The following is a 26,817-nucleotide window of genomic DNA, read 5'->3' as shown; positions in this document are numbered from 1 at the left end:
AACATATCATATGCTGGAAAATCACTTATTGTCCACATTAGTACTGTCCGCATTTGAAAGTTTTCTTTACACGAAACATCGTATGTTTCAGCACCTTGAGCCCATAGTTGTTGCAACTCATATATTAGTGGCTGAAGAAACACATCAAGTGATCTCTTAGGATGCTCTGGTCCGGGAACGAGAATCGAGAGAAACAAAAACTCTCGTCGCAAGCACAAGTTTGGGGGGAGGTTGTATGGTGTAAGAATGACGGGCCATAGAGAATATTGTCTTCCACTCTTGCCAAACGGACTGAAACCATCAGTACATAATCCAAGGTAGACATTTCTTCTTTCATACGCAAAGTCGGGATACTTTGATTGGAAATGCTTCCACGCTTTTGCATCTGAAGGATGTCTGATCTCACCATCTGTTGAGTGCTCCGCATGCCATCTCATTGGTTGCGCTGTGCGTTCAGATAGATACAACCTCTGCAACCTTTCCGTCAAAGGTAAATACCACATCCTTTTATATGGCACTGGAACTCTTCAACTCGTATATTTATAATGAGGCTTTCCACAAAATTTGCATGTAACCCGCTGTTCATCCGCCCTCCAATAAATCATGCAGTTGTCGCTGCATACATCTATTACCTGATACGATAAACCAAGACCAGCTACGAGTTTCTGAACCTCGTAGTATGAACCAGGAGCTACATTATCCTCGGGTAGAATACTTTTTACAAAATCAGCAATCGCATCCACACAGTCTTCAGCCAAATTATAATCTGTTTTAATGCCCATCAATCTTGTAGCAGATGATAAAGCTGAATGACCATCTCTGCAACCTTCGTACAATGGTTGCTTTCCAGCATCCAACATATCATAAAATCTCTTAGCTTGTGCATTGGGTAAATCTTCCCCTCTAAAATGATCATTTACCATCTGCTCAGTACCTACACCATAATCTACATCCGTTCTAATTGGTTCTTCTAATCTAACCGCTGGCTGAGGTTCGCTAGTACTACCATGTTCATAATCAGTTTCCCCATGATGATACCAAATTTTGTAACTTCGTGTAAACCCACTCAAATATAGATGAGTCCAAACATCCCACTCTTTAATAACCTTTCTATTTTTACAATTAGAGCAAGGACATCTTAACATACCTGTTTTTGCTTCCGGTTGTCGGTGAACTAACCCCATGAATTCGGTAATACCTCGTTGGTATTCTTCCGTAAGCAATCTTGTGTTCGGATCCAAATGAGGTCTATCGATCCAATAACAAAAATAATTTGAAGAAGACATGTTTTTTATGAATCAAATTCGTGTGTAAAGAGAGTAAGAGGGAGGATGAAGATATGGAGTGAATGAAGATGAAGAGTGGTGCTTGTATTTGTAGTTGAAATCCTACCGACAGCCCGAGGAAATTCCGACGGAATTCCGACGCCAACGGCTAGTTCGTCGGAATTTCCTCAGAATTTTTAAAATCTCCCAACGACTCTCTAACGACTATAATATATCCTCGGAATTCATCGGTTTTTTCCGAGGAATACATTTTCCTCGGTATTCCATAAGAATATTCCGACGGATTAATATTTCCTTGTAATTCCGTCGGTATATTCTGAGGAAACCAAATTTTGTGTTTCCTCGGAATTTCCTCGGAAATTCCTCAGGATATTCCGAGGATTTCATTTTCCGTCGGAATGTCCGTCAGAATACCGCTGTTTTCTTGTAGTGCATGTCTTAGATTGTGGTTCTTCTGTTAGGAGATTGATTTTATAGTTGTGTTCGATACTGTCTGTGGATTGATTTGTTTGTTGTGTTGGATCGATTGACATTTTGTTGCTACTTTATTAATATTGATTTGGTTTGTGGATGTTGATTCAATTTTTTGTTTCTGTCTTTGTGTTCTGGGATGGTTGAATCACATACGCTTTGATTTGTTCTGTGGAATGAGACACGTGGAAGGTTCTTCGAACAAAGGACTACAATTACAATACAGGTTAGTGTTACCATTCTGTGATGTTTTGAGTGTGTTTATGTGATGAATTGAGTTAGGTTCCGTGATGAGTTGGTTATGTATCTTGTGTGATTAATGGTAAGCTAGGAATTGTGTGATGAATTTAGTTAGCTTCTTCTGTGATGATTTGAGTTGGTTCTGTGATACTGTCTGAAACAAATTGGTTGTTTTTAGTTTTCAATTGCTTTAGTTTTGAATTGAATTGGTTTTGTTCTCTTGTCTGAAACGAATTACTTTAGTTTCGAATTGAATTTAGTGTTGGTTGAGTGTTGGTTGTTGGTAATTAATAGAAGCGATGTTCTAGTTGATGCTTTTGAAATAGAAAAGTTGAATGCGTCGGTTGAGTGTGTTGAATGCGCAATCTCTTTTCTCCCTCTTTCTTGCATAAATTCGAATCTATGTGTTTCTCTTCCACATACGAAACTTGAATGCACAATCACTCTCCTTCTCCTCTGTCTCCTCTTTCTTCTCTTTCTCCTCTTTCTCCTCTTTCTCCTCTTTCTCTTTCTTCTCCTATCTCTTTCACTTCGCAAATGGATTTCAATCCGTTTGAGGACTCTTCTAACTTTGTTGAACTATTAAATAGTCAACAAAAAGTTCTCTTCGGTAACTTATCAGATACTGTTTCCCTCTCATCATCGGAAGTTCCTAAAAAAGTTGGCAAGCCTCGTCCAGAGCGTAAGGAGCAAAGGACCTGGACGCCAACAGATGACATAGTGCTAATCAGCTCATGGCTTAACACTAGCAAAGACTCCGTTGTTGGCAATGAGCAAAAGTCACTCGCCTTCTGGGAGCGACTTGCAACATACTTGTCCTATAGTCCTAAGCTTGCGGGCTGTGAAAGACGAGAGGGATCTACGTGCAAGCAACGTTGGCACAAGCTAAATGATCTAGTTTGCAAGTTTTGTGGGGCTTGTGAAGCAGCTACCAGGGAGAAAAGTAGTGGTATGAACGAGAATGATGTTATAAAATTAGCCCACGAGATCTTCGTCTCCAACCATAAGAAGAGGTTCACACTTGAACATGCTTGGCATGAGCTTCGCCATGACCAGAAGTGGTGTGAATCTTCTACAGCTAAAAATGAAAGCAGCTCGAAAAGGAGAAAGTGTGGGGATGGTTCACATTCTGCAAGCTCGCAAGTAAATGAAAACGATGAGGGAACGAATCATTCCATAGGTGTTAAGGCAGCAAAGGCCCGTGGAAAGAGGCCGGTGGTTGAGGGGAAGGAGCTGTATGACTTCCAGTCTATGTGGAGCCTTAAGAAGGCGGATTTGCAACTGAAGGAAAGGCTTTCCAAGATGATTTTGTTGCAAAGCAATCACCGTTAGCTGATTATGATAAAGCTTTGAAGAAGAAACTCATAGCTGAGTTGATTCCTAGTTAGTTTAAGTGTAATGTTTAAGTTTCATGTTATGTATTGTTTCATCTTTAATTTTCATGTTAAGTCTCGGTATGTTTCATCTTCATGTTGGTTTCCCTGTTTCATCTTATGTATAATGTTCTATAGTTTTAATATAAACGCTTGTCTTAATATAATGTTCTCTGCTCTTGTTCTTAAAATTGTGTTTATATTAATGTTCAGGTCAATTTTATTTAAAATGGTCTTGTTCATCTTCATTGCAGGAGCATTGGTCGATGACAGAAAAGTGAAGGATCACGGACTTGTTGTTTGAAGTGGTGTAGTGTCAGAAGAGACAAGTATAGAGAAGATCAGAAACGTTTGAAGGATCACGGACTTGTTGTTTGAAGTGGTGTAGTGTCACGGACTTTGTGTCTTGTACTCTTGTAGTGTCTTGTACTGGTTGTGTCGTGTTAAGACTTGTGTCTTGTAGTGTCTTGTGACTCTTGTAATGTCTTGTGACTCGTTTCTTGTAACTCATTTATAAACTCTCAACACTCACATATCTCTCGACTTGTAACTCATTTATAAACTCTCAACACTCTCTATATTCTCTCTTTTATCATTTATAAACAGAGAAGAACACTTAAACAAACTCTCAAGTCTCCCTATAGTCTCTCTTTTTATTCTTAAATAAACTCTCAACACTCTCTATATTCTCTCTTTTATCTTCTATAAACCGAGAAGAAAACTTAAACAAACTCTCAACTCTCTCTATATTCTCTCTTATTATTCTTAAACAAACTCTCAAGTCTCTCTATATAAACTCTTTTTCACAAGTTTCTCTATATTTTTTTTTCACCCCTAAGGCTTCTTCTTCTCAAAACACTTTACACGAGGAGTTTGATGATGCATTTGATGAGCTCTTTGATCAACAATTTGATCAATATTTTGATCAAGCGTTTGAGAAGTTTACTATTCAAGGAGACCGAGAAGAACGAAGAAAAAAAAGAAAAAAACGAGCTTATATCGAAAGAAATCGTGAAGAAGGGCATATTCGTTTATGGAATGATTATTTCAGTGATACTCCAACGTATCCTGATAATTTATTCAGACGCCGTTTTAGAATTAACAAGCCATTGTTCATGCACATTGTTGATCAACTCTCCAACGAAGTTGAATATTTTCGGGAAACGAAAGATGCTATCGGAAGGATTAGTCTATCTCCCCTTCAAAAGTGTACTGCAGCCATTCGTGTCTTGGCGTATGGTTCCGCAGCTGATACGGTCGACGAATACCTCTGGCTCGGTGAAACAACAACTCGGTTATGTGTGGAAAATTTTGTGGAAGGGATAATATATTTGTTCGGCTAGTTCGGCGATGAGTACTTACGAAGACCTACACTGGCTAATCTTCAACGTCTACTTGATGTTGGAGAGTATCGTGGATTTCCCAGGATGATAGGCAGCATCGATTGTATGCATTGGGAGTGGAAGAATTGTCCCACCACTTGGAAAGGGCAATATCCTCGTGGTTCGGGTAAACCAACAATCGTTTTAGAGGCGGTTGCTTCGTATGATCTTTGGATATGACATGCGTTATTTGGACCTCCAGGTACCTTAAATGATATCAATGTTCTTGATCGCTCACCTGTTTTTGATGACATAATAAAAGGTCAAGCTCCAAATGTCACTTTCACCGTCAATGGAAGAGAGTATCATATGACTTACTATCTTACCGATGGTATTTATCCGAAATGGGCAACTTTTATCCAATCTATTCCAATACCACAAGGTCCGCAAGCAGTTTTATTTGCTCAACGTCAAGAAGCTGTCCGAAAAGATGTCGAGCGTGCTTTTGGAGTCTTGCAAGCTCGCTTTGCCATTGTTAAAAATTCAGCGTTGTTTTGGGATAAAGCCAAAATTGGAAAGATAACGAGAGCATGTGTCATACTCCATAATATGATTGTACAAGACGAACGAGATGGATACACTCAATTTAATGTTTTAGAGTTCCAACAAGGAGAAGACCACGAAAGTTCACATGTCGACCTCACATATTTTACAGATATCCCTTCAAATATCGCAAATATGGTGGGTGTTCGAACAAAGATTCGTGATAGATAAATGCATCAACAACTGAAATATGATTTGGTTCAACATATTTGGCGTAGATTTGGACGTGACGAAGACAACAACTGATCTCCTATGCTTCTTTCAAATATTGTTCGTTTATTGTAATAATCTTTGTTTTCATGTTTTTATTTTAAAGTCTTTGTTTAAAATGTTATCTTTTATTATGTTTTATGTAATATAAAATTTTTAATTTTAATAAAATGTTTAACATTATTTTATTTTTAAGAAACACAAAATAAGAGACTTGTAATGGAGGCATACAAATATATAGTTTCTTAATCAAGTCTCTTAATCAACTTTATTGATTAAATACAATTAAAAAAAAATAAGATATCCATTATGGGGTTGAGGGATAATGGTGCTCTAAGACCCCTTTACCTTCACTTCTTACTTGCAGAGATGCTAAATCTGCAACTACAAGAGCATCATTTACTAATACCATAGTGTTCACGGAATGATATACTAGAATGTTATAAGCAATTCTGATTTTATTACTTATGTATAAACAGATATATATGCGTCGTACTATCAAGACAAAGTTATAATTTGTCTATTGGAAGCTTTTTTATTCCCACAGATATATATGCGTCGTACTACTGAACTGAAAAAAAAAAAAAAAACTACTGAACTGAAAAATTAAAATCCAAAAGAAAATTTTCACAATAGTGAAATCAAACTTGTTATCTATTGGAAGCTTTTTTATTCCCCGCACAGAATGATTACACTATGCTATACAATTATATGCGGTGGCCCTTTGATAAAAAAAAAACGTAGTGGCCTTAAAATGAATTTAAAGCTTTTACCAAAAGAAGAAAGAAATTACGTAATGCTGTTTCTAAAAATAAAAGTGCAATGTACAAGACTACTAGTGAGTCAGGTCTAGGTTATATAGATCACTATAGGCATAACATAAAATGGCAAATTTAATAAAAAGCATTGAAATAATAATAATAATAAAGACGATTACCGAATATTAAGCATAAAAATATCAAATTTTATTTTGTTTTCTCTCTCCCCTCATTCATGATAAATCTAGGGTTTCTGAGAGAAGTTCCCAGAAATCTGTATCACACGCCCTCCTCCCAAAATCTCTCTTCTTCTCTTTATCTACCTCTACCGATCGATAAGATAAATAGATATAAATATACACACAAATAGAAAAACACATCAATCCAAGCGCATACACATACAAATCAAGAGGTTAAATCTTGATATCCGTCTTTAAGTTTTTCGTTGATCCATTAATTTCTATTTATAAATAGCTTCCTTTTTCCTTCTACAAGTCGATTTTAGTTTTAAGATTTCATCCTTTTCGCTGTTCATGTTATTGTGAACCATACATAATTCATCTAATTAATTTTAACATTTAGATAGTATTCTTATTTTATAGAGTGAAATTAATCTGTTTTGTGATTAAACTAAAAAGCAGAAGATTATTTTGATAAGGATTAAATAAGGATGGTGAGGGGAAAGACTGAGATGAAGAGGATAGAGAACGCAACGAGCAGGCAAGTGACCTTCTCCAAGAGAAGAAATGGACTTTTGAAGAAAGCCTTCGAGTTATCAGTCCTTTGTGATGCTGAAGTTGCTTTGATCATCTTCTCTCCAAGTTCCAAACTCTATGAGTTCTCTAGCTCTGGGTACGTACATATGTGTATCTTATCCTCTTCTCTATTTTATCCATCTACTTGAGCTAAACCTCACCGATCGATTAGGACTTAGGGGTAATCCGGTCCGATGTTACCAGAGATTCAATGGATTAAATTTGGTTATGTGATTGTCAAAGTCGTGATAGAGAGTGTTTCAGTGGTGATTTTTGTTATTAAAAGTAGATCGGAGAAAGAAACTGGAGTACTTTCGTAGGATTGTAGTTTAGTAACCAGATTTACATGGCACTGCAACCTATGATGTATATATATGTATATATGTGTACTTGTGTGAGCCATCCACTTCTTGCTGTAGATGACTTGATCTATCCGACTAACACACACACACTCTCTCTCTCTCTCTGATGAGATATTTTTGATCTGGAAACTTTAATGTTTATCCATTTATAAGTATAACAAAGAAAAGTCAATGCTATCCTACATATGATATCTAGTTAGTTTTTCTTTTTGAGCAAAATCGAGTTAGTTTCTTATATGTGAGTTTTGAGCATAGTAGTAGTGTCCTCTAGTTACTCAAACTAGGCCTATATGTTTTTATCAGAATGCTCATGAATTTGGCAAAATACCATACTTGGAAGTACCAGTATGTTTCCTTATTTAGACATGTTACAAGTGTGTGTGTGTGGGGTTCTCTCTATAGGTAATTATATATATAATATACACATTAGTATATACATATATGTTTTTTTTTCTTACGAACGTTTGAAAATAATGGATGGATTACTCATTTATGTATGAACAGACATGTGTAAGCATGGTGAGTACATGATGTAAAACATTTGTACTCTGATAAATATGCGAGGCTACATGCTTCTTTTGATATGTGTGTATATGAATGTATTATCTAAATGTATATAAATATGTGAAAATGTGGCAACAAAGAGAGATTTTGCTTCACTTTTCACACACAAACGCTTTACTTCAGCAATGACAGTGAAGGAGTCAGCGCATGTGTGTAGATCAGAATTATATTCATTCTATGTTTTCTCTTATTTTTATGTATTTAATTTAGTTATAATTTTACTGATCATTTTGTTTGATGCTGATTAAACATATATATAGATTAAAACGATTAGACACTTCAAGAATATACGTGTACTCACGTGTCTTTTGAGCAAAGCCAAGAGAGGTTAATCACAATTAACTAGGCATTCTTAACCACATAATCATAGTGTTAACACAGTGTTTAATTATATTTAAAGGGCGAAGGTTATTTATTTCAGCATCGATTTGAGCATGTCCATGTGCATCTATATATACAGTCTGTATGTATGTGTTGCTATGGTATTTACTATCTTTTGCATTTTGAAGTAAATGGGAACAAATCTTTACATAGAACAAGAGGAACGAATTTTCTGTTTTCATTTAATCAAATGAGAAGATTTTGTTTCAAAATTAGAGGGTATCCGAAACGAAAAATGGTTAAAATATATTAGTCATATATATAACATATCATCCTCGAACACATGAGATCATATCCTAACTTTTGGCAACAATGCAACTAAGCATTATTTACATGATTAATCCTCTTTGTTTTTCTTATTACAACATGAGATCATATCCTAATTAAGTTTTGTTTTTGACTCTCTTTGGTTTTCACTTAATTATTTTCAGTATCGCAAACACAATAGAACGATACCAGAGACGAGTCAAAGAAACTGGACTTAATCACAAGAGAGATGATAATTCTCAGGTAATCATAACTCTTTATGAATCTTTGATTTTAGTTATGCTTCGAATTAATTCTCATTCATATTTTGGTTGACAGCAAGCAAGAGACGAGATATATGGTTTAACAAAAAAGATTGAGCAACTAGAGATATCTAAACGGTTTGGAACTGTTAATATCGGATGAGCAAATTACTTACTGATTTGAATTAGAAACTGTCATATCATGTAACTTGTATATCAATTGCAGGAAATTGCTTGGAGAAGGTATTGATGCATGTTCTATTGAGGAGCTGCAACAGTTAGAGAATCAATTAGAGCGAGGCTTGACCAGGATAAGAGCCAAGAAGGTAAATCTTATTGACAATCACACTATAAATGTATATATGATTTTTTATATATATATTTATGTAGAACAATATATGTCCTTCTATTAAACATCTAATATGCTGTTTAATTTCGGTCTGTGAAGTTCCATGTTTGAGTATATCGTTGCCGTCTATGTGCATGATTTGCATGCCTTCACTAATGATGATATTAAATTTCGGTCTGTGGAGTTCCATGCTTGAGTATATCGTTGCCGTCTATGTGCATGATTTGCATGCCTTCACTAATGATGTTATCAATCTCAAGATAATATTGTAATTAATAAAGAGTATCTACAACGCAACTACATCTAGTGTGGATATATGGCTTAAAGATACACTGGAATGTACATGCGAAGGTGTATATATTCACTAAATTATTTAACTATGCAAATTTTTGCTTACATATATTTGTATATTCAATTGTTTTCAGTACCAACTACTCCGTGAAGAAATCGAGAAGTTGAAGGAAGAGGTAAAACAAAATTCACATTTACTCTTATTATTTCTCTAATTCGTATGAACACATCTATTTATATACTAATATAAGTAAGTAATGTTTTTTTTTCCGATTTTCAATACATTAAGTAAGAAAAAGTTCTCTGTTCCTTGTCAAAATCTTAGGAGAGGAATCTCATTAAGGAAAATACAGAGCTGAAGGAGAAGGTATACATATGTTTTCCTCTAGTGGTAAATGTTACTACTGTAATGAAATGAAAATGTTTGCTGATTAAGAGCTTTGGTGAGTTGTAAATAAAAGTTGCATGGGATGGGAGCAATAGTAGTAGCATCATCATCATCAACCTTATCATCAGCGGAAGTGAACATGGATGACAATGGCAACATGGAAGTGGAGACCGGTTTGTTCATTGGACCTCCTGAGACAAGACAATGGAAGAAAATCCCTCCTCAAAACTAATCATCAAGAACGTGTGTTATTTATGAACCTTATTATATATATTTTCTTCCAAAAGTCTGAGATGTCAATAAGTTAAATACCTATTACATTGTGTATTTAACTGGTTAAGGAGTTAAAATAAAAATGTGTATTTAACTGGTTAAGGAGTTAAAATAAAAAAAAATGTTTCATGTAAACCGAATAGGTTAACCATTAGGTTGTTTTTCAAGTTAACGTAGTCTAAAGAGAATAACGCGGACTAAACCGAATTGGTTAACAATTAGCTTGTTTCTCAAGTTAACGTAAATCTAAAGAGAATAAAAATGATTAGCCCACCACTAAGCCTTCTGGATTTGGGTCCACGTCAATTATGTGTGTGTTTTTCCATAAAAGAAAAAGTGAAGACATTCAAGTGCCTGTCACTTTCCGGCGAATTTGGTTCTGTACAGACTTTAGACATCTCCCTCTCTTTACCTGCCTTTTTTTTTTTTTTGGCTTTCCTTTAACTGCAATTTCTATATTCACTCATATTACAATGTAACTCCACTGTCGTGGGTTTCATCAAGCTTTTGTCAACATATGGGTTGCATCATCTCTTCTCGAAAAAAGAAACCGGTGTCGCCGGAACACCGTCCTCGCTTCCAAGTTTCTCCACCAGCAACAATCATCGCTAATGATGATGATGATCAAGCACAGAAAGTCTCAGAAAAGGTGAGTGATAAATTAGGTCTTAAGGAGCTGAAGAGAGAAGAGAGCGTTCTTGTTGTTAATCCTCCTCCTCGTTCATCGGAACTAGCTGACTCCGGTTGGCCGCCGTGGCTTATCTCCGTCGCTGGTGAAGCCCTTGTTGGTTGGATTCCTCGCCGTGAATCTCACTTCGAGAAGCAAGAACAAGTCTTTCTCTCTCTCTCTTCTCTTTTTAAGACTCCCTCTCCTTATTGATTCTCATTTGATAAACAGATTGGAAGAGGAACATTCAGCAAGGTGTTCAAAGCTAGAGATCTTCCCCGCAACAAGACCGTAGCTCTCAAGAGAATCCGTTTCGATGTCACCGACTCAGAAAGCATCAAGTGCATAGCCAGAGAGATCACAATCCTCCGCAAGCTAGACCATCCGAACATCATCAAACTAGAAGGGCTAATGCTTGTAAAACACGACTCCTCGATCCTCTACATGATCTTCGAGTACATGGTGTTAAGCTAGATGAGCTTCCAACCTAAAACCAATTGGTGATAAGTGGAGTGGCCCATCCATCTTATATATTAATAAGGATCCTTTCCAATATCCGATGTGGGACATTTATCCCTAATACGCCCCCTCGAGATGATTGCTCTTTGAGCGTCAATCTCGGAATGTTCGGGTAAGGATCGATGGACCAAATTTGGGCTGGATCGATGATGGATCGGATTGGACTGCATGGATCGGTCTCTGATACCATGTTAAGCTAGATGAGCTTCCAACCTAAAACCAATTGGTGATAAGTGGAGTGACCCATCCATCTTATATATTACTAAGGATCCCTTCCAATACATGGAACATGACCTCTTAAGACTCTCTTCACTACTCGGTGTCGAATTCTCAGAACCTCATGTACTAATTTCATAACACTTCTAATTTGAAAAAAAAAGGCATCAACTATAAAAGGTCTTTCTCATCGAGAGAAACATGGCAGTTCACTAGAGAAAGACATCAACTCTGCTGATTGGTACAATGAAGTGTGGTTCAAATATGCAACACCGAAATATTCATTCATATTATGGACGGCAATGAAAGGAAGACTTGCTACTGGAGATCGGATGAGACATTGGAATGGGAAGTCAATGTATCTTGTGTCTTATGCACTGAGCCATTGGAAACTCTTGAGCATTTATTCTTTGAATGTGCTTATTCTGCTCAGATAGCATTGAATCATGTAGACCATCTTTGTTGATGATGGAGCCTTCTTCGCATCCCGACGTAGACGTTCTCGTGTTCTACCACCTTGGCCGCAAACGTATCGCGTGTGAACATCTCCATAGACTTGACAGAGGCCTTATCTGAATAAACCAAACTCGCCGGAGAAACAGCCGGCGCAAGTGTGGTCGCGGTGGTGACATCGGAGGAAGTAGGAGAAGCAATGCAGTTAGAAGCTCTCTGAGTCAATTTGTCAAAAAAGGTGTGTGCAGACCCGAAATCGAGAACTTCCTCAGCATCTCTCTCATGTTCTTTGCTCTGGAAAAGGACGCTCTTCATCTTGTTCAACACGAGCTTTTGAGGAGCCTCAGAGCTTTTGACCTTTCTATCAATGGCGTCTGAGCACTTCTGATCGTCTTTCTCAACGTTCTGTATCAGAGAAGTTACGGCTTTGGCGGCGTCGTCGATCTATGTCATCGTCCTCTTCCTGTGGCCACGAGTTCGATGACCTGACATCGACAAACCATTCAATCTCTGAGAAAGCTTCTTCCTTTATCTGAAAACCACTGTGGTCTCTGTTGTAACTCGCAGGGAACTTGGAAACGTTGCCGTTGGTGGAGGCCTCATTCTCAAAACTAATCTCGGCAACCTGATGCTGTTGACGGACATGAGAGCATTGAAGTCTCGATCCGAACATCGTCACACCGCTTGGCCGAGCATGGGAGCTCTCTTGAACTTTAACAAATGATTAAGAGAAAACTCTAGTTTCATGGACAGTTTCTCTATCTCGTAAGCTTCATCGTGAGCTGATAAAGCTCTCTCATGAGTCAATTTGTCGACAAGATGTGTGGAGAAACAGCCCACAACCGCCTCTGTTTCTCTCACCGGAGAAGGATGACGTCACCGTTCTGAAACCAATGACATCAACGAAGTTCGAATCATGTTCGTCTTCATCTCTTTTTTGGCTCCAAACCGTGGATCTTGATTTCTTACAATAAAGAATTTAAGAAATATATTTCTTAGATTCTTGAGGCTTAAGAGAAATCAACATAGAAATCAAATGGAAAATGAACATCAAAAAGAGTTTATTGATCAAAGATTGTATTACATGTATGATTACAAATGTAAATTAAATCTAAGAATCCATAAACTATTTGTAAGAAGTGTTTAAGTCTAGATGAAAGAGAGAAAAATATTTTTTCTAAGAAAGAAGTAGTTTCTTATTTTTAAAAAGATGAAACTTAGGGCTTTCTATCAATATAGACCTAGTTCAATGTCTAATGGGTCTTGAGGAGGATGTAAATCCATCCCCAACAAATATATTTGTTTTCCTTTAAAAGGAAAAAGTTAAGGTTGGGTCCTGTCACTTTCCGGCGAATTTGGTTCTGAACAGCCTTCAGACATTTCCTCCTTCCGCTTTTTTTATTTGTGTTACTTTATTTGCAATTTCTATATTCTGTCTCTTCTCCATCATATTCACAATGTTAACACATTCATTCAGTGCCGTGTGTTTCAAGCTTTTATCATCATGGGTTGTATCATTTCTTCTCGGAGAAAGAAACCGGCAACACAAGAGTCGCCGGAACACCGTCCTCGCTTCCACATGCCTCCATCAAGAATGGTTATAGCTGAGGGTGATGGTGATGATCAAGCTCAAAATGTTTCAGAGTTGTTGAAGGTAAGTGATAATAAGTTAGGTCTTAAGGAGCTGAAGAGAGAAGAGAGCGTTCTTGTTGTTAATCCTCCTCCTCGCTCAACGGAGTTAGCTGCCTCCGGTTGGCCGCCGTGGCTTATCTCCGTCGCTGGTGAAGCTCTGGTTGGTTGGATTCCTCGCCGTGAATCTCACTTCGAGAAGCAAGAACAAGTCTCTCTCTCTTCTCCCTTCTCTTTATAAGACTCTCCCTCTCCTTATTGATTCTCGTTTGATAAACAGATTGGGAGAGGAACATTCAGCAAGGTGTTCAAAGCTAGAGATCTTCTCCGCAACAAGACCGTAGCTCTGAAGAGAATCAGATTCGATGTCACCGACTCAGAAAGCATCAAGTGCATAGCCAGAGAGATCACAATCCTCCGCAAGCTAGACCATCCAAACATCATCAAACTAGAAGGGCTAATGCTTGTAGAACACGACTCCTCTATCCTCTACATGATCTTCGAATACATGGAGCATGACCTCTTAGGACTCTCTTCACTACTCGGTGTTGAATTCTCAGAACCTCAGGTACCTTTTTTCATAACATCTTTGTACCCATCAATCACCACATCTCTCTATTCTTATCAATCTCTTTCAGGTTAAATGCTACATGACGCAGCTCTTAAGAGGGCTTGATCATTGTCACACTAACCATGTACTCCATAGAGATATAAAAAGCTCTAATCTTCTCATAAACCAACATGGAGTCCTCAAGATTGCTGATTTTGGACTATCAACGTTCTTTGATCCTCACAACAGTGTTCCTTTGACTACAAACGTTGTAACTCTATGGTACCGACCTCCTGAGCTTTTGCTTGGAGCTTCTCGTTACAGTGTTGGCATCGACATGTGGAGCACAGGCTGTGTAATAGGTGAGATATACGCTGGAAAGCCTATCCTTCCTGGTAAAAAAGAGGTAAGCAATTATTACATTCAAAACCAGTCTTGTTCTTTTAACCAGATAAGCAAAGTCTCAGAACCTTTTTTTTTTTTTTTTATCTGTGTTAAGACAGACCAACTGCAAAAGATATTTGAGTTGTGTGGATCACCTTCAGAGGATTATTGGACTAAGATAAAGCTCTCGGCTCCGTTAAGACCAATGTTTCCATATGGATCAAATATAGCAGAGACATTCAAAGAGTTTCCGGTTCCTGTTATTTCTCTTCTAGAGACTCTGCTCTCAATAGATCCAGATCGTCGAGGCACTGCAGCTACTGCTCTCAACAGCGAGGTACTTGGATTTGAATCTTTTACATGTTCCCTTGGTTTTGTTGTTCTTAATAGCTTCTTCCACCGTGAAACAGTACTTCAACACTGAGCCATTGGCTTGTGATCCATCTTCTCTACCAAAGTACACTCCCAGTAAAGAAATGGACATTAAGAAGCGCGATGAAACTAGAAAACAAGCTTCAGAAATTAGAAGAACAAACGAATCTCAAGCTGTAGAGCCAATTCAAGAAGATTCTTCTCTCACACAGCAGCTTCAGGTATCTCTAATCTTTAGGTTTCTTCAAGAAGAAATATGTAAAACATGATGCATATATGTTGCAGAGAACGTGTTCAGAATCCACGAGCAGAGAAACTTCATATACAAAGTCTTACGAGGAAGACGAGACTCCTAGACAAATGCAAACAGCTACGGACATGACAACCGATGATGAAACTGGAGCAGAAGACTCTTACACGTCTCCATATGGACACAGCCAGAATCTAGCTGGATCGGTGAATATGGAGGACGACATACCTTGGCCAATGAGTCCATCTAGAGTTTATGAGAATGGGACATCTTCTTCGGATCGGAGAGAGTAGGCATCATGCACACTCTGATTGAGGATTGTACATTTGTACTACTGTCAATTAGATTCAATGGAGAAAAACTACAGATTCAAAACACACATAATAAACAACATTCTTGCTTTTTATTCCTCATTCATAAGAGAATCCAATCCAAAAGATACAAAACAAGTACTCCTATTTGGACAATTTCATTCGAAGAATGGTTTCCATTGAAGGGTTTCTCCAGCAAACATGGGAATGATATCCCCAAAGGAGAAGGAGAAAGCCTCTGGAACCTTCCAAGGATCTTTCTTGAGAGTAATCTTTGACGAGTTTCTCGGTAGGCCATAGAAGTCAGGTCCATTGAAGCTTGTGAAAGCTTCCAACTTGTCAAGCGAACCAGCCTATATACATTAACGAACAGATATGAAACATAAGAAGGAAACTTCAAAAATGAGAAAGCACACTATTGTTTGTTGCTTCACCTCATCAAAGACCTTTGCGTATAAGGACAAGGCAACGGGAGCGCTGTAAATACCAGCACATCCGCAGGATGATTCTTTTCTCCTTCGTTCGTGTGGTGCACTATCTGTGCCTAGGAAGAACTTCTTGCTTCCACTAGTTACAGCTTTAACAATGGCTTCTCCTGTTAAAATTTGAAGTAAAAGCTGTAAGAAATGAAACCTCAGTGAATCTCAATGAGGGAGAGTGAAGAACAGAACATACGGTGAATCTCTCTTTTGAGAACGGGAAGGCAGTAGTTGTGCGGTTGTAATCCTCCTTGGAAAAGAGCGTTCCTGTTGAGAAGGAGATGTTGTGGTGTGACTGTTGCTCCCACAAACCCCAACTAAAGGGGTTTGAGCACAAAACCAAAAAGACAATGAATGAAAGCTAAGGTGAGTTAGAAAACCTTCTTGGCAAGATTGAACAAAGTTCACAGCATCCATGGTGGTGATGTGTTCCATCACTACTTTAAGCTGTGGAAGGCGCTGGATTAGAGGCTGCAGAACTGTCTCAATGAAGATATTCTCTCGCGGTCGAAGACATCGATTTTCAGATCTGTGACCTCCCCATGAACCTAACCAAAAACATTCCTTAGACAAGAAAGTCTAAAATATACAAAGTCTAGTCTGCTGCTGTGTGTGATTTATTTTACCAGGAGAGGCATGTTTTGTTTGACCATCTCTTCTAGTACTGGTAAGCATTTTCCAAAGAGGTCTGTGACACCATCTTGAGAGTTGGTTGTTGCTCCAGCAGGGTACAGCTTCACCGCATAAACCACACCACTTTCTCCTTTAAAAAAATGAGATTATATTGAACATAAACTGAAACTCCCTCCAATAGAATCTCAATTCAATGTATCTGACTACTTGAAGCATGAGGAAGAAACAATGGCAAAGGAACATACGGGCAAGCTTGATCTCATCAGGATGGGTTTTGTCAATCAAATAAAGAGTCATTAGCGGATCAAAGCTACTCCCATGTGGCAAAGCTTTCATGATAGATTCACGGTTAGTAATGGCAACTGAAGTGGTTGTAACAGGCGGCTTCAGATTCGGCATCACAATCGCTCTCCTAAAATTACTCGCACTACACACAAATGCAACACAACCCACACCCCATCAGACAAAACACAAGCATCAAAGCAGTGAAGTGAAAAATGCACAACAGCACAAGACACAATTAAACTCCATCAAGAGAAACCATACATCAGTAAAAAACAAATGCAAATGCAGGAAGTTATAAGACCTGTGGGGAACAACAGCCTGAAGAAGATCGCCATCACGGAGATGAAGATGCCAGTCATCAGGTTGAGTGATTGTGAGTTCCATTCTTACTGCTCTCTGCTTCACTTTCTTACAAGATCTGTCAAACTTGAGTTTCTGAGATACAAATCCCTAAACAAAGTAGTAAATATATAAGGTGTGTCATCATCACAAGACTCATATGGTCAACGACAAGCTTCTGGATTAAATTAAAAGTTAATTAGACCACGTTGATTGAATAACAAAGACACAAGAGTGGAAAGAGATTCTATTACATACACTGCAAGGAGAAGCCACAGACTTTATCATCACAAGACTTAGCAAGATTCCACCTGTTCAAAAGTGGAACATCAAAAAGAAGACATTTCAAATGCAAATTAATTACAAGAACTGAACTTTGCTCATTTAGTATTCTCCTAACATCGGATTTCAACGTAATTGATTCCAGATTTACTCAGGCGTTTAATTCTTCTGCAAAAGTTTTCAACTTTCAATGGATGCAAACAGAGCAGCACAGTAAGTGTTAGTGTGAGCCGCAATGGAGAGTTCTAAACAGACAGATGATAACCTAGTTTCGATGAATTGAAACTCCAAACCCTAAGCAATATCCTAAAAACACCATTCGAACCAGAATGTTATTCCCTCTCTCTTTACCGCATAAGAATGAGAATCCGCTAGAGGAACGATTTGAGGCGGGGCTGGGGGAGGGAGAGGGCAGAAATCATGGTTAATAGCTTTTGTGTCCGGTTCATGCCATCTCGGTTTAGCAGTTAACCGGTTTGAGCAACAACAAAAAAAAAAAAAAAAAATCTGGTAACAAGGTTTAGCATCTATATGTATTAGCAAAGCAATGGTGGAAGTCATAAACTCTCTCAGTATCCGAGTTAACTTTTAGATATTCCGATCTAAAGAATAACCCTCTGTACCAAGAGTGGTTATACAATGAGAAACTTAGCTTAACCTCGGTGGAACCCACCATCACCTTGGAATATTGTTTGTTGCACGCAGCTTCAACCATATTGAAACGAATGAACGTGTAGTTTCAACTTCAAGGTATGGTTATCATCTACTTTATAATCAAATGTTTATTGCAACACTTGTTTGAGAAACAGCTTTGGGGATCATCAGAATTGTTGCCGTGTGGTGTGAAACAAGGAGGTCTGTTAAAAGACGATTCACAAACATTACTACTCTGTTTTCATCCTGTTTCATATATATTGATAAGCTTTCCGGATTTTGATAGTGAAGATCCTCCAATGGCGAGAATGTGTTACCATGATTTTAATACTGAAAATAAAATATTCCAGTCACCTATATGAATGCTAAATATTAAATTCTAAACAGAGAGAATACATGGAATAAGATTATACAAAGCATCACGCAACTTTGTACATATAGAGAATACTTCCATCTTTAACGAGCCTCTAAATCAGTTATTGACACGTCATTTACAGAATGACCAACATATCTTCCTGTAGATCGACTTGATTCTAGTCCCTCAGATACCTGGTCCAGTTCGTGCCTGCTCCGAGGGATGAAACTTGGTAGGCGAGGCACTGGTAGAGTGATTGTGTTACTAGTGAGCATCAATATGATAGTTGATAACATTGGACGGTCTTCTGGATTGTCTTGTACACATAAGAGCGCAATGTGGATGCATCTAGTGACTTCATTAATCTCGTAATTCCTTCCAATGGCTAGATCCACCATCTCTAGTGGTGATCCATTTTTCCAAAGCCTCCAAGCCTAACACAATGAACAATCAAGAAAATCAGTCATATCTTGAAATATGTTATTTAAAAAAATTGGGCATTATGCTCACGTAAGTGACCAAGTTGCCAGGAGTACTAGTTTCATCCATCTGGTAAACTCCGCCGTTTTTCTTGCCGCTAATAATCTCAAGAACTAAGACTCCAAAGCTGTAAATGTCAGATTTCATGGAGTATTGACCTTGCATTGCATACTCGGGAGACATGTAACCACTAAAAACATGCAACTCAGGGCTAATATGCCATTAGAAAAAAAGTTCAACAAACATTGTGAGCTGAACTTACTAGGTTCCAGCTATTCTGCTGGTATTGCCTCGAGTTTGCTCCATTCCAAAGATTGTCGACAATCCAAAATCTGAAATTTTTGGGTTCATATTGGCATCTAAAAGAATGTTGCTGGCTTTGAGATCACGGTGTATGACTGTGAGCTGTGAATCTTGATGAAGATAAAGAATCCCTCTAGCAATGCCTCCAATAATTTTGTACCGCTGAGTCCAATGAAGCTGGTCTTGCTCTTCAGGGTCTGTTCATCTCCATATGTAAGATTAATCAGTTTAAAACCTGAAGAAGAATCATTCCAATAAGAAAAGCTATTGAAAGGAACCATACCAAATAGGAAATAGTCAAGGCTTTTGTTGGGGACAAACTCATAGATCAGAATCTTTTCTTCTCCTTCCAGACAGAATCCAAGAAGCTTAACCAAATTCCTATGTTGAAGTTTTGAGACAAGAACAGCTTCGTTCTTGAACTCTCTTATCCCTTGTCCTGACTTTTCTGACAGTCGCTTCACAGCCACTTCTGTTCCATTTGAAAGTGTACCCTACAATAACCATTGAATGAAACAAGCACAGCCAGTTATTTTAATTATCTATACTAACTTCCAAAAAATGAAAAATAGATAACTCCTCACCTTGTAAACCTCACCGAATCCACCTTCACCGAGCTTATTATGCCTCGAAAACTTGTTTGTTGCAGCTTCAACTGTCTTAAAGTCGTATTGGGATGACTGTGGAGTTGAAATATCACTATCAGCTGCAAAGCAAAGGTTTATTAGTTCTGCTTCATGTTTTCTTCTCTTGGCTTAAAGAACAAAATATGGTTATAATGAAAGGAAACAACAAGACAAGAAACTAACACTCAACTTCAGTTCTTTGCATTGACTCTCTCCTCCGACAAAGAACAAATCCTAGAACAAGCAGTATAAAGACGGTAACAACAGTTGGAACTGTAATAGCTGCGACAACTCCAGATGAGATTCCTTTGCTATCTTCTCATAATCACATAAAATAATTTCATATGTTTCAGTTATTCATACAATCATAAATTTTCTTCAATGTGAAAACACTTACTATTATCGGTCGTTCTGGCGTGATCATATGCAGGAGGAGGAGAAGCCACAGGAGGAAGACGAGGAGGAGGAAGAGAAGCCACAGTAATATTATCAAAGGCCTTAGAGAATGCATACAAGTCCCACCTGAAAAAGCAGCTTGGCCGCGTAACAACGCCTCCTTGCTTCTGACCACAGCATGACTGGTAGGCCCTTGCGCTCTGTCGCAGACAGGTATCACAATCACCAGAGGAAAGATCAGGCGTGCATTGCATCAAAGCGTATATGTTCTGGAGAACTGTCAAGGGTGCAACATCAGCCCTGTAATGGTTATTACTAGATGATGGTGTGCTTTTTGCTGCTGAGGCTGCATCAATCATACGAACAACTAAGTCTTCCCATGTTTTTGTGAACTCTGTTAGATTTGAGATGATATCTCCTTCTTTGGGAAGCAGTACACGCGGTTTCAGATCCGCAGATCCTAAGAAAGAAGTGTTGGAGTAGCGCACATGGCAAAGCGTGGGGTCAGCTGGCCAAGCAAACGCGTTTGTTTGGTTAGTACAATTCTTTATCAAACGATCAGATGCGAGCTTGATACAAACAGAACAGTCATCTGAAGTTGATCCAGGGATGCACATCCCTACTGCGTAGACACGGTTGGGTTCTTGTCCGATGGAACCGTTGAAGAAGAGGCCTTCTTTGCTTGTGACGTTGGAAGGAAGTGAAGAGAGGATGAGACGGCGGTTTACGTCGTAGGTACCATTGGGCATGAAATTCCCTTTTCTATTCATACATCTTTGTGCTGAAACCGAAGCAACGCCAAAGCTAGTTATTAGGACAAAACAGAGTATAGAAAACAAACTCATCTGCTTTATGATTCACTATAAGGTTGTAGCAAAAGCAAACGCATCTGTTCGTTTCTTACAACCTTTAAACAGTATATGGAAGTTTATCTGATAATGATCCTCAAGCTTTCAGAAACGTCACGATAAGTCAAAAGTCAACATCAGTAACGATAATGTTGGATTTTCTAGTGTGGATCCATAATACTGACGACATAGGTGATACTATTATTACTAGAAGCCATTTTGACTAAAAGACATACGATGATCGTTACGTACATCAACGTTTATCGTAGACGTGAGAAAAGTTGCGTTGTGTGGAATTGACCACCCCCACTTTCAAATTTCCAGCTCTAGTTTATAGTGAGACCAAGTCCTCAACGATTCCGTCTCTAACCAAACGACTTTATTTGTATAATCTAACATTCAATCAAAAAAAAAAAAGAAAGTTAATTCATGTACGGATATAGCATGCATCCTAACCGGTTTAAGTGAAGTGACTAAGAGCATCTTTATCCGGGGATACTAGAGGGTTTCTTAGCGTGTGGGTCCCGCGTAGGACCCACTTTTTTTAAAGAAACCGGTTACAAAAACTATTAAATAGTAGTCGGTTCTTAAGGGTTTCTTACACTGTTCGCGGGTCCCACTAATACGTGGCAGCTCACGATTGATTCGTTTTTTTTTTTAATTTGAAAAAGTAAAAAAAAAAATAAAAAAAATTAAGAAACCGCATCTGGGTTTCAGGGATAATGATGCTCTAAGTCAACCTCGCACAGACAAGCGTCTTAACTTTCATTAACATGTAATAGAAACTTTGCTTAACCTCGCCGGAATCCACCTTCACTTTGGAATCTTATTTGTTGCAGCTCCAACCATATTCCAACGAATGCACGTGCATTTTCGTAAGATTCACGGCGAGCTAAAAAGGTGAAAACAAAAATAACAATTCAAGAACAGTACTAAACACTCTGTTTTTGTCCTGTTTCATAGAATGAATATGCTTTCCCAATTTTGATATCGAAAATCCTCCAATGGCGAAAATGTGTTACACTTTTTTTTTTTGCATTGAAAGGAGAATACTCCAGTCACTTATGTGCTAAGTAATAAGATATCAGCTGCTTTATAATCAAATGCTGAGTGCAACACTTGTTTAAGAAACAGCGTTGGGAGTAACAGAATTGTTGCCGTGTGAAACAAGGAGATCTTATTAAAAGACAACTCACAAACATTACTACTTCTGTTTTTGTCCTGTTTCATATATTGATATACTTTCCGCTTTTGGATACTAAAGATTTTCCAATGGCTAAAACAGCCTAAAACGTGTTACTATGATTTTTGCATTGAAAAGAGAATATTCCAGTCATCTATATGAATGCTAAATACTTAAATTCTAAACAGAGAGAATACATGAAATAAGATTATACAAGTCCCATACAAGTTTGCACATAGAGAATACTTCTATCTTTAACGAGGGTCTAAATCAGTTATTGACACGTCATTCACAGAATGACCGACAGATCTTCCTGTAGATTGACTTGATTCTAGTCCCTCAGATATCTGGTCCAGTTCGTCCCTGCTCCGAGGGATGAAACTTGGTAGGCGAGGCACTGGTAGAGTGATTGTGTTGCTAGTGAGCATCAAGATGATAGTTGATAACATTGGTCGGTCTTCTGGATTTTCTTGTACACATAAGAGTGCGATATGGATGCATCTAGTGACTTCATTACTCTGATAGTTCCTTCCAATAGCCGGATCCACCAGCTCAAGTGGCGATCCATTTCTCCAAAGCCTCCAAGCCTAACATAATGAACAATCAAGAAACTCGGTCATACGTTGTTATATGTTATTATAGAGACAAAAATTGTTGTTTTTCTTCATACTCACATAAGTGACCAAGTTGCCAGGAGTGCTAGTTTCATCCATCTGGTAAGCTCTGCTGTTTTTCTTGCCACTTATAATCTCGAGTACTAAGACTCCAAAGCTGTAAATATCAGATTTCATGGAGTATTGACCATGCATTGCATACTCAGGAGACATGTAACCACTGAAAACATTCAACTCGGGTTAATATGCCGTTAAAAAGGTTAGATAAACTCTGTGTGTTGTCAGCTATTGTGAGAAGAACTTACTATGTTCCAGCAATTCTGCTGGTATTTCCTCGAGTTTGCTCCATTCCAAAGATTGTCGACAACCCAAAATCTGAAATTTTTGGGTTCATATTGGCATCTAACAGAATGTTGCTGGCTTTGAGGTCACGGTGTATGATTGTGAGCTGTGAATCTTGATGAAGATAAAGAATTCCTCTAGCTATCCCTCCAATGATCTTGTATCGCTTAGTCCAGTTTAGTTGGCTTTGCTTCTTAGGGTCTGCTCATGTCCATGTACGATCAGTCACTTTAAAACTGAACAAGAATCCTTCCAAAATTAAGAAAAAACTATTGGAGCCATACCAAATAGGAAATGGTTAAGGCTTTTGTTGGGGACAAACTCGTAGATCAGAATCTTTTCATCTCCTTCCAAACAGAATCCAAGAAGTCTAACCAAATTCCTGTGTTGAAGTTTTGAGACAAGGACGGCCTCGTTCTTGAACTCTCTTATCCCTTGTCCTGACTTTTTCGACAGTCGCTTCACAGCCACTTCAGTTCCATTTGAAAGTGTACCCTACAATGCAATGAATGAAACAAGCATAGCTGGTTATTCTCATAACCTATAATAACTTCTTTATTTTTAACACTGGAAGAGTATGATATTACAAACTATGAGAAATGTTGCATAAAAATAATGTACAGTAAATTAGAAAAATGAAAAACAGAGACCTCTTTACCTTGTAAACCTCGCCGAATCCACCTTCACCAAGCTTATTACTCATCAAAAACTTGTTTGTTGCAGCTTCAATTGTTTTTAAGTCGTATTGGGATGATTGTGCAGTTGAGATATCACTATCAGCTGCAATGCAAATGTGTATTAGTTCTGCTTCATGTTTTTCTCTTGGATTAAGGAGCAATATATGCTTATAATGAAAGGAAACAACGAGAGCTAAACACAAGAAACTAACATTCGACGTCAGTTCTTTGCATTGACATTCTTCTCCTACAAAGAACAACTCCTAGAACAAGAAGTATAATGACGGTTGGAACTGTAATAGCCGCGACAACTCCAGGTGAGATTCCTTTGCTATCTTCTCATAATCACATAATAAATAATGTCATATGTTTCAGTTATTCATATAATCATAAATTTTTCTTCAGTTTGAAAAACTTACCATTATTGGTCCTTCTGGCCTGATCATCTCCAGGAGAAGGAGAAGCCATAGGAGGAAGAGGAGGAGGAGAAGAAGCCACCGTGATATTATCAAAGGCCTTAGAGTATTTATACAAGTCCCACCTGAAAAAGCAGCTTGGCCGCATAACAACGCCTCCTTGCTTCTGACCACAGCATGACTGGTAGTCCCTTGCGCTCTGCCGCAGACAGTTATCACAATCACCAGAGGAAAGATCTGGCGTGCATTGCATCAAAGCATATATGTTCTCAAGAGCAGTCAAGAGTGCCATATCAGCTTTATAATGATTATTACTAGAGGATGGTGTGCTTTTTGCGGTGGAGGCTGCATCAATCATACGAACAACTAAGCCTTCCCATATTGTCGTGAACTCGGTTAGATTTGAGGTTATATCTCCTGTGTTGAAGAACAGTGGACGCGGGTCCAGATCCGAAGATCCTAAGAAAGAAGTGTTGGAGTAGCGAACATAGCAAAGCGTGGGGTCACCGGGCCATGTAAACGCGTTTGTTTGGTTAGGACAACTCTGTATCAAACCATCAGACGCGGACTTGATACAATCAGAACAGTCCTGTGGAGTTGAGCCTGGGATGCACATCCCTATTGCGTAGACACGGTTGGGTTCTTGTCCGATGGAACCGTTGAAGAAGAGGCCCTCTTGAGTCGTGACGTTGGAAGGAAGTGAAGAGAGGATAAGACGCCGGTTTGTGTCGTAAGTACCGTTGGGCCTGAAATGCCCATCATTATCCATACATGTTTGTGCTGAAACCGAAGCAATGCCAAAGCTTATTAGGACAAAACAGAGGATTGAAAACAAACTCCACTGCTTCATAATCTCTTTAAGATTGTAGCGAAAGCAAAATATTTTGCTTTAGTATATGTTCGTTTTTTACAAGCTTAAAACAGCAAATGGAAGTTTCTCTGAAATCAGTGATCCTCAAACTTTCAAACGGCACGGTAAGTCAAAAGTCAACGTTATATAATAATAATCTTGAATTTCTAATTTGGACCCAGAATACTGACGACATGGGTGGTATACTAAATTGCTAGAAGCCAATGGATAAAAGACAGATGGTGATCATTACAGATATCAATTTTTATTGTAGGCGTGAGAATAGTTGCGTTGCGTAGAATTGACTCCCACTTTCAAATTTTGTTTTATGTATGATTGTCATGATTTGCGCCATCTTTTATGTGGGTGCTTGTTATCATATGAGGTAAGGCATTGGTTTGCTAAATCGACATACAAGAATATTGTATCATGGGTTTGAATCCCATTCCCTCCGGCGCAAAAGTGAGACAGGCGGGCGCAAAAGGTTTGAAGAAAGAATCGTTAAGCCAACAGCTTCTTAGTGCTGGAAAGCCTCTAATGTAAACATGGCCGGCCGGTCCGAAGTATAGGCAAAGCAACTGACCACTTAGGGTATCATGATTTTAAACAATTTTAGGCATATATTTGGTACTATAAAAAAAATTACACAAATAGCATGGACATAAAATTTTAAATGAACTTAGGGCATCAAGAAAATTTTGAAAATGTTGGACCGACACTGGATGTAAAGGCTGGCCTAAAATCAAGTGGACCGAAGTGACTCGAAAAGTCTTCTTGCCCAAATTACGCGTTCCACTACAAGATGATATGATGTTGATGCTTTATTGATTTTTTCCCCCGGAGAGTATGGTATTTTTCAGCTCTAGTTTCTAGCGAGACCAAGTCCTCAACCATTCAGTTTCTAACCAAACGACTTTATTTGAATAATATAACATATTGAATAATATAACATTCAGTTAAAAAAATCTTTAATTCATATACGGATGTATTCGTGCCGTATCCGTCCAATTTCGGAGGTTGCATGCATCCTAACCGGTTTAAGTGAAGTGACTAAGTGAACCTCGCCCATGAACTCTTTAACTTTTGTAACATGTTATAGAAACTTAACTCATCCAGCTAACCTCGCCGGAATCCACCTTCGCATTGGAATCTTTTTGTTGCAGCTTCAACCATATTCCAACGAATGAACGTGCATTTTCGTAACATTTCAAGGCGGGCTAAAAAGCACTACAAGAAAACATAATCTTAACGAGGGCGGTTTTCCTCGTTATTTCGTCGTAAAAGAGGCTTTACGACGAATTAGCGAGGAAACGCGTTTGCTCGTTACACGTCCGTCGTAACACATATTTCCTCGCTAATTCGTCGTAACTTAGCGAGAAATATATTTCGTCGTAAAGACGAGGTAAAACGATTCGTCGTAAAGACGTCGCTACAATTCCTCGTAAGGACGTCGCTACAATTCCTCGTAAATAACTCGAAAACAGTTCCTCGTAATCTACACGTAAATACCTTGAAAGATTTTCCTCGCAAAATACACGTAACAACCACGAAATGATTTCCTCGTAAAAT

General features: G+C 38.3%; 6 protein-coding genes and 1 pseudogene across 10 annotated transcripts in view; 4 read left to right on the top strand and 3 right to left on the bottom strand.

Moving 5' to 3' along the window:
- The first annotated feature begins 2,534 nt into the window (after nucleotides 1-2,534).
- On the top strand, nucleotides 2,535-3,329 carry LOC106331067 (glutathione S-transferase T3-like). The gene has a single exon (XM_013769420.1). The coding sequence runs from the start codon at nucleotides 2,535-2,537 to the stop codon at nucleotides 3,327-3,329; it is 795 nt and encodes a 264-aa protein (XP_013624874.1).
- Nucleotides 3,330-6,474: 3,145 nt separating this feature from the next.
- Nucleotides 6,475-10,267, top strand: LOC106295559 (agamous-like MADS-box protein AGL19). 2 transcript variants are annotated; one of them, XM_013731493.1, is made up of 8 exons: nucleotides 6,475-6,675; nucleotides 6,922-7,115; nucleotides 8,757-8,835; nucleotides 8,911-8,972; nucleotides 9,061-9,160; nucleotides 9,609-9,650; nucleotides 9,800-9,841; nucleotides 9,936-10,267. In XM_013731493.1, the coding sequence occupies exons 2-8, from the start codon at nucleotides 6,934-6,936 to the stop codon at nucleotides 10,092-10,094; spliced, it is 666 nt and encodes a 221-aa protein (XP_013586947.1). In that variant the 5' UTR covers nucleotides 6,475-6,675; nucleotides 6,922-6,933; the 3' UTR covers nucleotides 10,095-10,267. The 2 variants fall into 2 exon arrangements, with proteins under 2 accessions (XP_013586947.1, XP_013586954.1); XM_013731500.1 differs by having other exon boundaries at nucleotides 6,905-7,115.
- A 365-nt stretch (nucleotides 10,268-10,632) lies between these two features.
- On the top strand, nucleotides 10,633-15,490 carry LOC106325932 (probable serine/threonine-protein kinase At1g54610). 3 transcript variants are annotated; one of them, XM_013763995.1, is made up of 7 exons: nucleotides 10,633-10,967; nucleotides 11,034-13,830; nucleotides 13,900-14,187; nucleotides 14,258-14,575; nucleotides 14,669-14,890; nucleotides 14,964-15,146; nucleotides 15,211-15,490. In XM_013763995.1, exons 2-7 carry the CDS (start codon nucleotides 13,495-13,497, stop codon nucleotides 15,466-15,468), a joined length of 1,605 nt encoding a protein of 534 aa, XP_013619449.1. In that variant the 5' UTR covers nucleotides 10,633-10,967; nucleotides 11,034-13,494; the 3' UTR covers nucleotides 15,469-15,490. The 3 variants fall into 3 exon arrangements, with proteins under 3 accessions (XP_013619449.1, XP_013619455.1, XP_013619441.1); XM_013764001.1 differs by having other exon boundaries at nucleotides 10,633-13,644; XM_013763987.1 differs by having other exon boundaries at nucleotides 10,633-13,830.
- Nucleotides 10,653-11,276, top strand: LOC106331061 (probable serine/threonine-protein kinase At1g09600). Its single transcript, XM_013769416.1, has 2 exons — nucleotides 10,653-10,967; nucleotides 11,034-11,276. The coding sequence occupies exons 1-2, from the start codon at nucleotides 10,653-10,655 to the stop codon at nucleotides 11,274-11,276; spliced, it is 558 nt and encodes a 185-aa protein (XP_013624870.1).
- A 72-nt stretch (nucleotides 15,491-15,562) lies between the features above and the next one.
- On the bottom strand, nucleotides 15,563-17,953 carry LOC106325958 (annotated as a pseudogene).
- Nucleotides 17,954-18,481: 528 nt separating this feature from the next.
- LOC106307528 (cysteine-rich receptor-like protein kinase 11) lies at nucleotides 18,482-21,166 on the bottom strand. Its single transcript, XM_013744511.1, has 7 exons — nucleotides 20,320-21,166; nucleotides 20,106-20,237; nucleotides 19,881-20,002; nucleotides 19,580-19,790; nucleotides 19,256-19,493; nucleotides 19,024-19,183; nucleotides 18,482-18,947 (listed from the first exon to the last, which is right to left on the bottom strand). The coding sequence occupies exons 1-7, from the start codon at nucleotides 21,161-21,163 to the stop codon at nucleotides 18,615-18,617; spliced, it is 2,040 nt and encodes a 679-aa protein (XP_013599965.1). The 5' UTR covers nucleotides 21,164-21,166; the 3' UTR covers nucleotides 18,482-18,614.
- A 1,342-nt stretch (nucleotides 21,167-22,508) lies between these two features.
- The window catches only part of LOC106307500 (cysteine-rich receptor-like protein kinase 11), a 25,837-nt gene continuing 21,528 nt past the window's right edge, over nucleotides 22,509-26,817 (bottom strand). The window contains exons 2-8 of one of the 2 annotated variants that reach the window (XM_013744483.1): nucleotides 24,402-25,001; nucleotides 24,195-24,317; nucleotides 23,964-24,085; nucleotides 23,590-23,800; nucleotides 23,269-23,506; nucleotides 23,024-23,183; nucleotides 22,509-22,936 (exon numbers count right to left, since the gene is read on the bottom strand). In XM_013744483.1, coding sequence (XP_013599937.1) covers nucleotides 22,604-22,936; nucleotides 23,024-23,183; nucleotides 23,269-23,506; nucleotides 23,590-23,800; nucleotides 23,964-24,085; nucleotides 24,195-24,317; nucleotides 24,402-25,001 — 1,787 coding nt within the window. In that variant the 3' untranslated portion in view covers nucleotides 22,509-22,603. Of the gene's footprint in view, nucleotides 22,937-23,023; nucleotides 23,184-23,268; nucleotides 23,507-23,589; nucleotides 23,801-23,963; nucleotides 24,086-24,194; nucleotides 24,318-24,401; nucleotides 25,365-26,817 lie in introns of those variants that run through there. The other variant, XM_013744491.1, reaches the window with a different exon arrangement.

Source organism: Brassica oleracea, chromosome C1 (genome assembly GCF_000695525.1).
Source record: "Brassica oleracea var. oleracea cultivar TO1000 chromosome C1, BOL, whole genome shotgun sequence".
Lineage (NCBI taxonomy): Eukaryota > Viridiplantae > Streptophyta > Magnoliopsida > Brassicales > Brassicaceae > Brassica > Brassica oleracea.
Note: the sequence above shows the minus strand (reverse complement) of the source record. Positions and strands in the feature narration are given on the sequence as shown.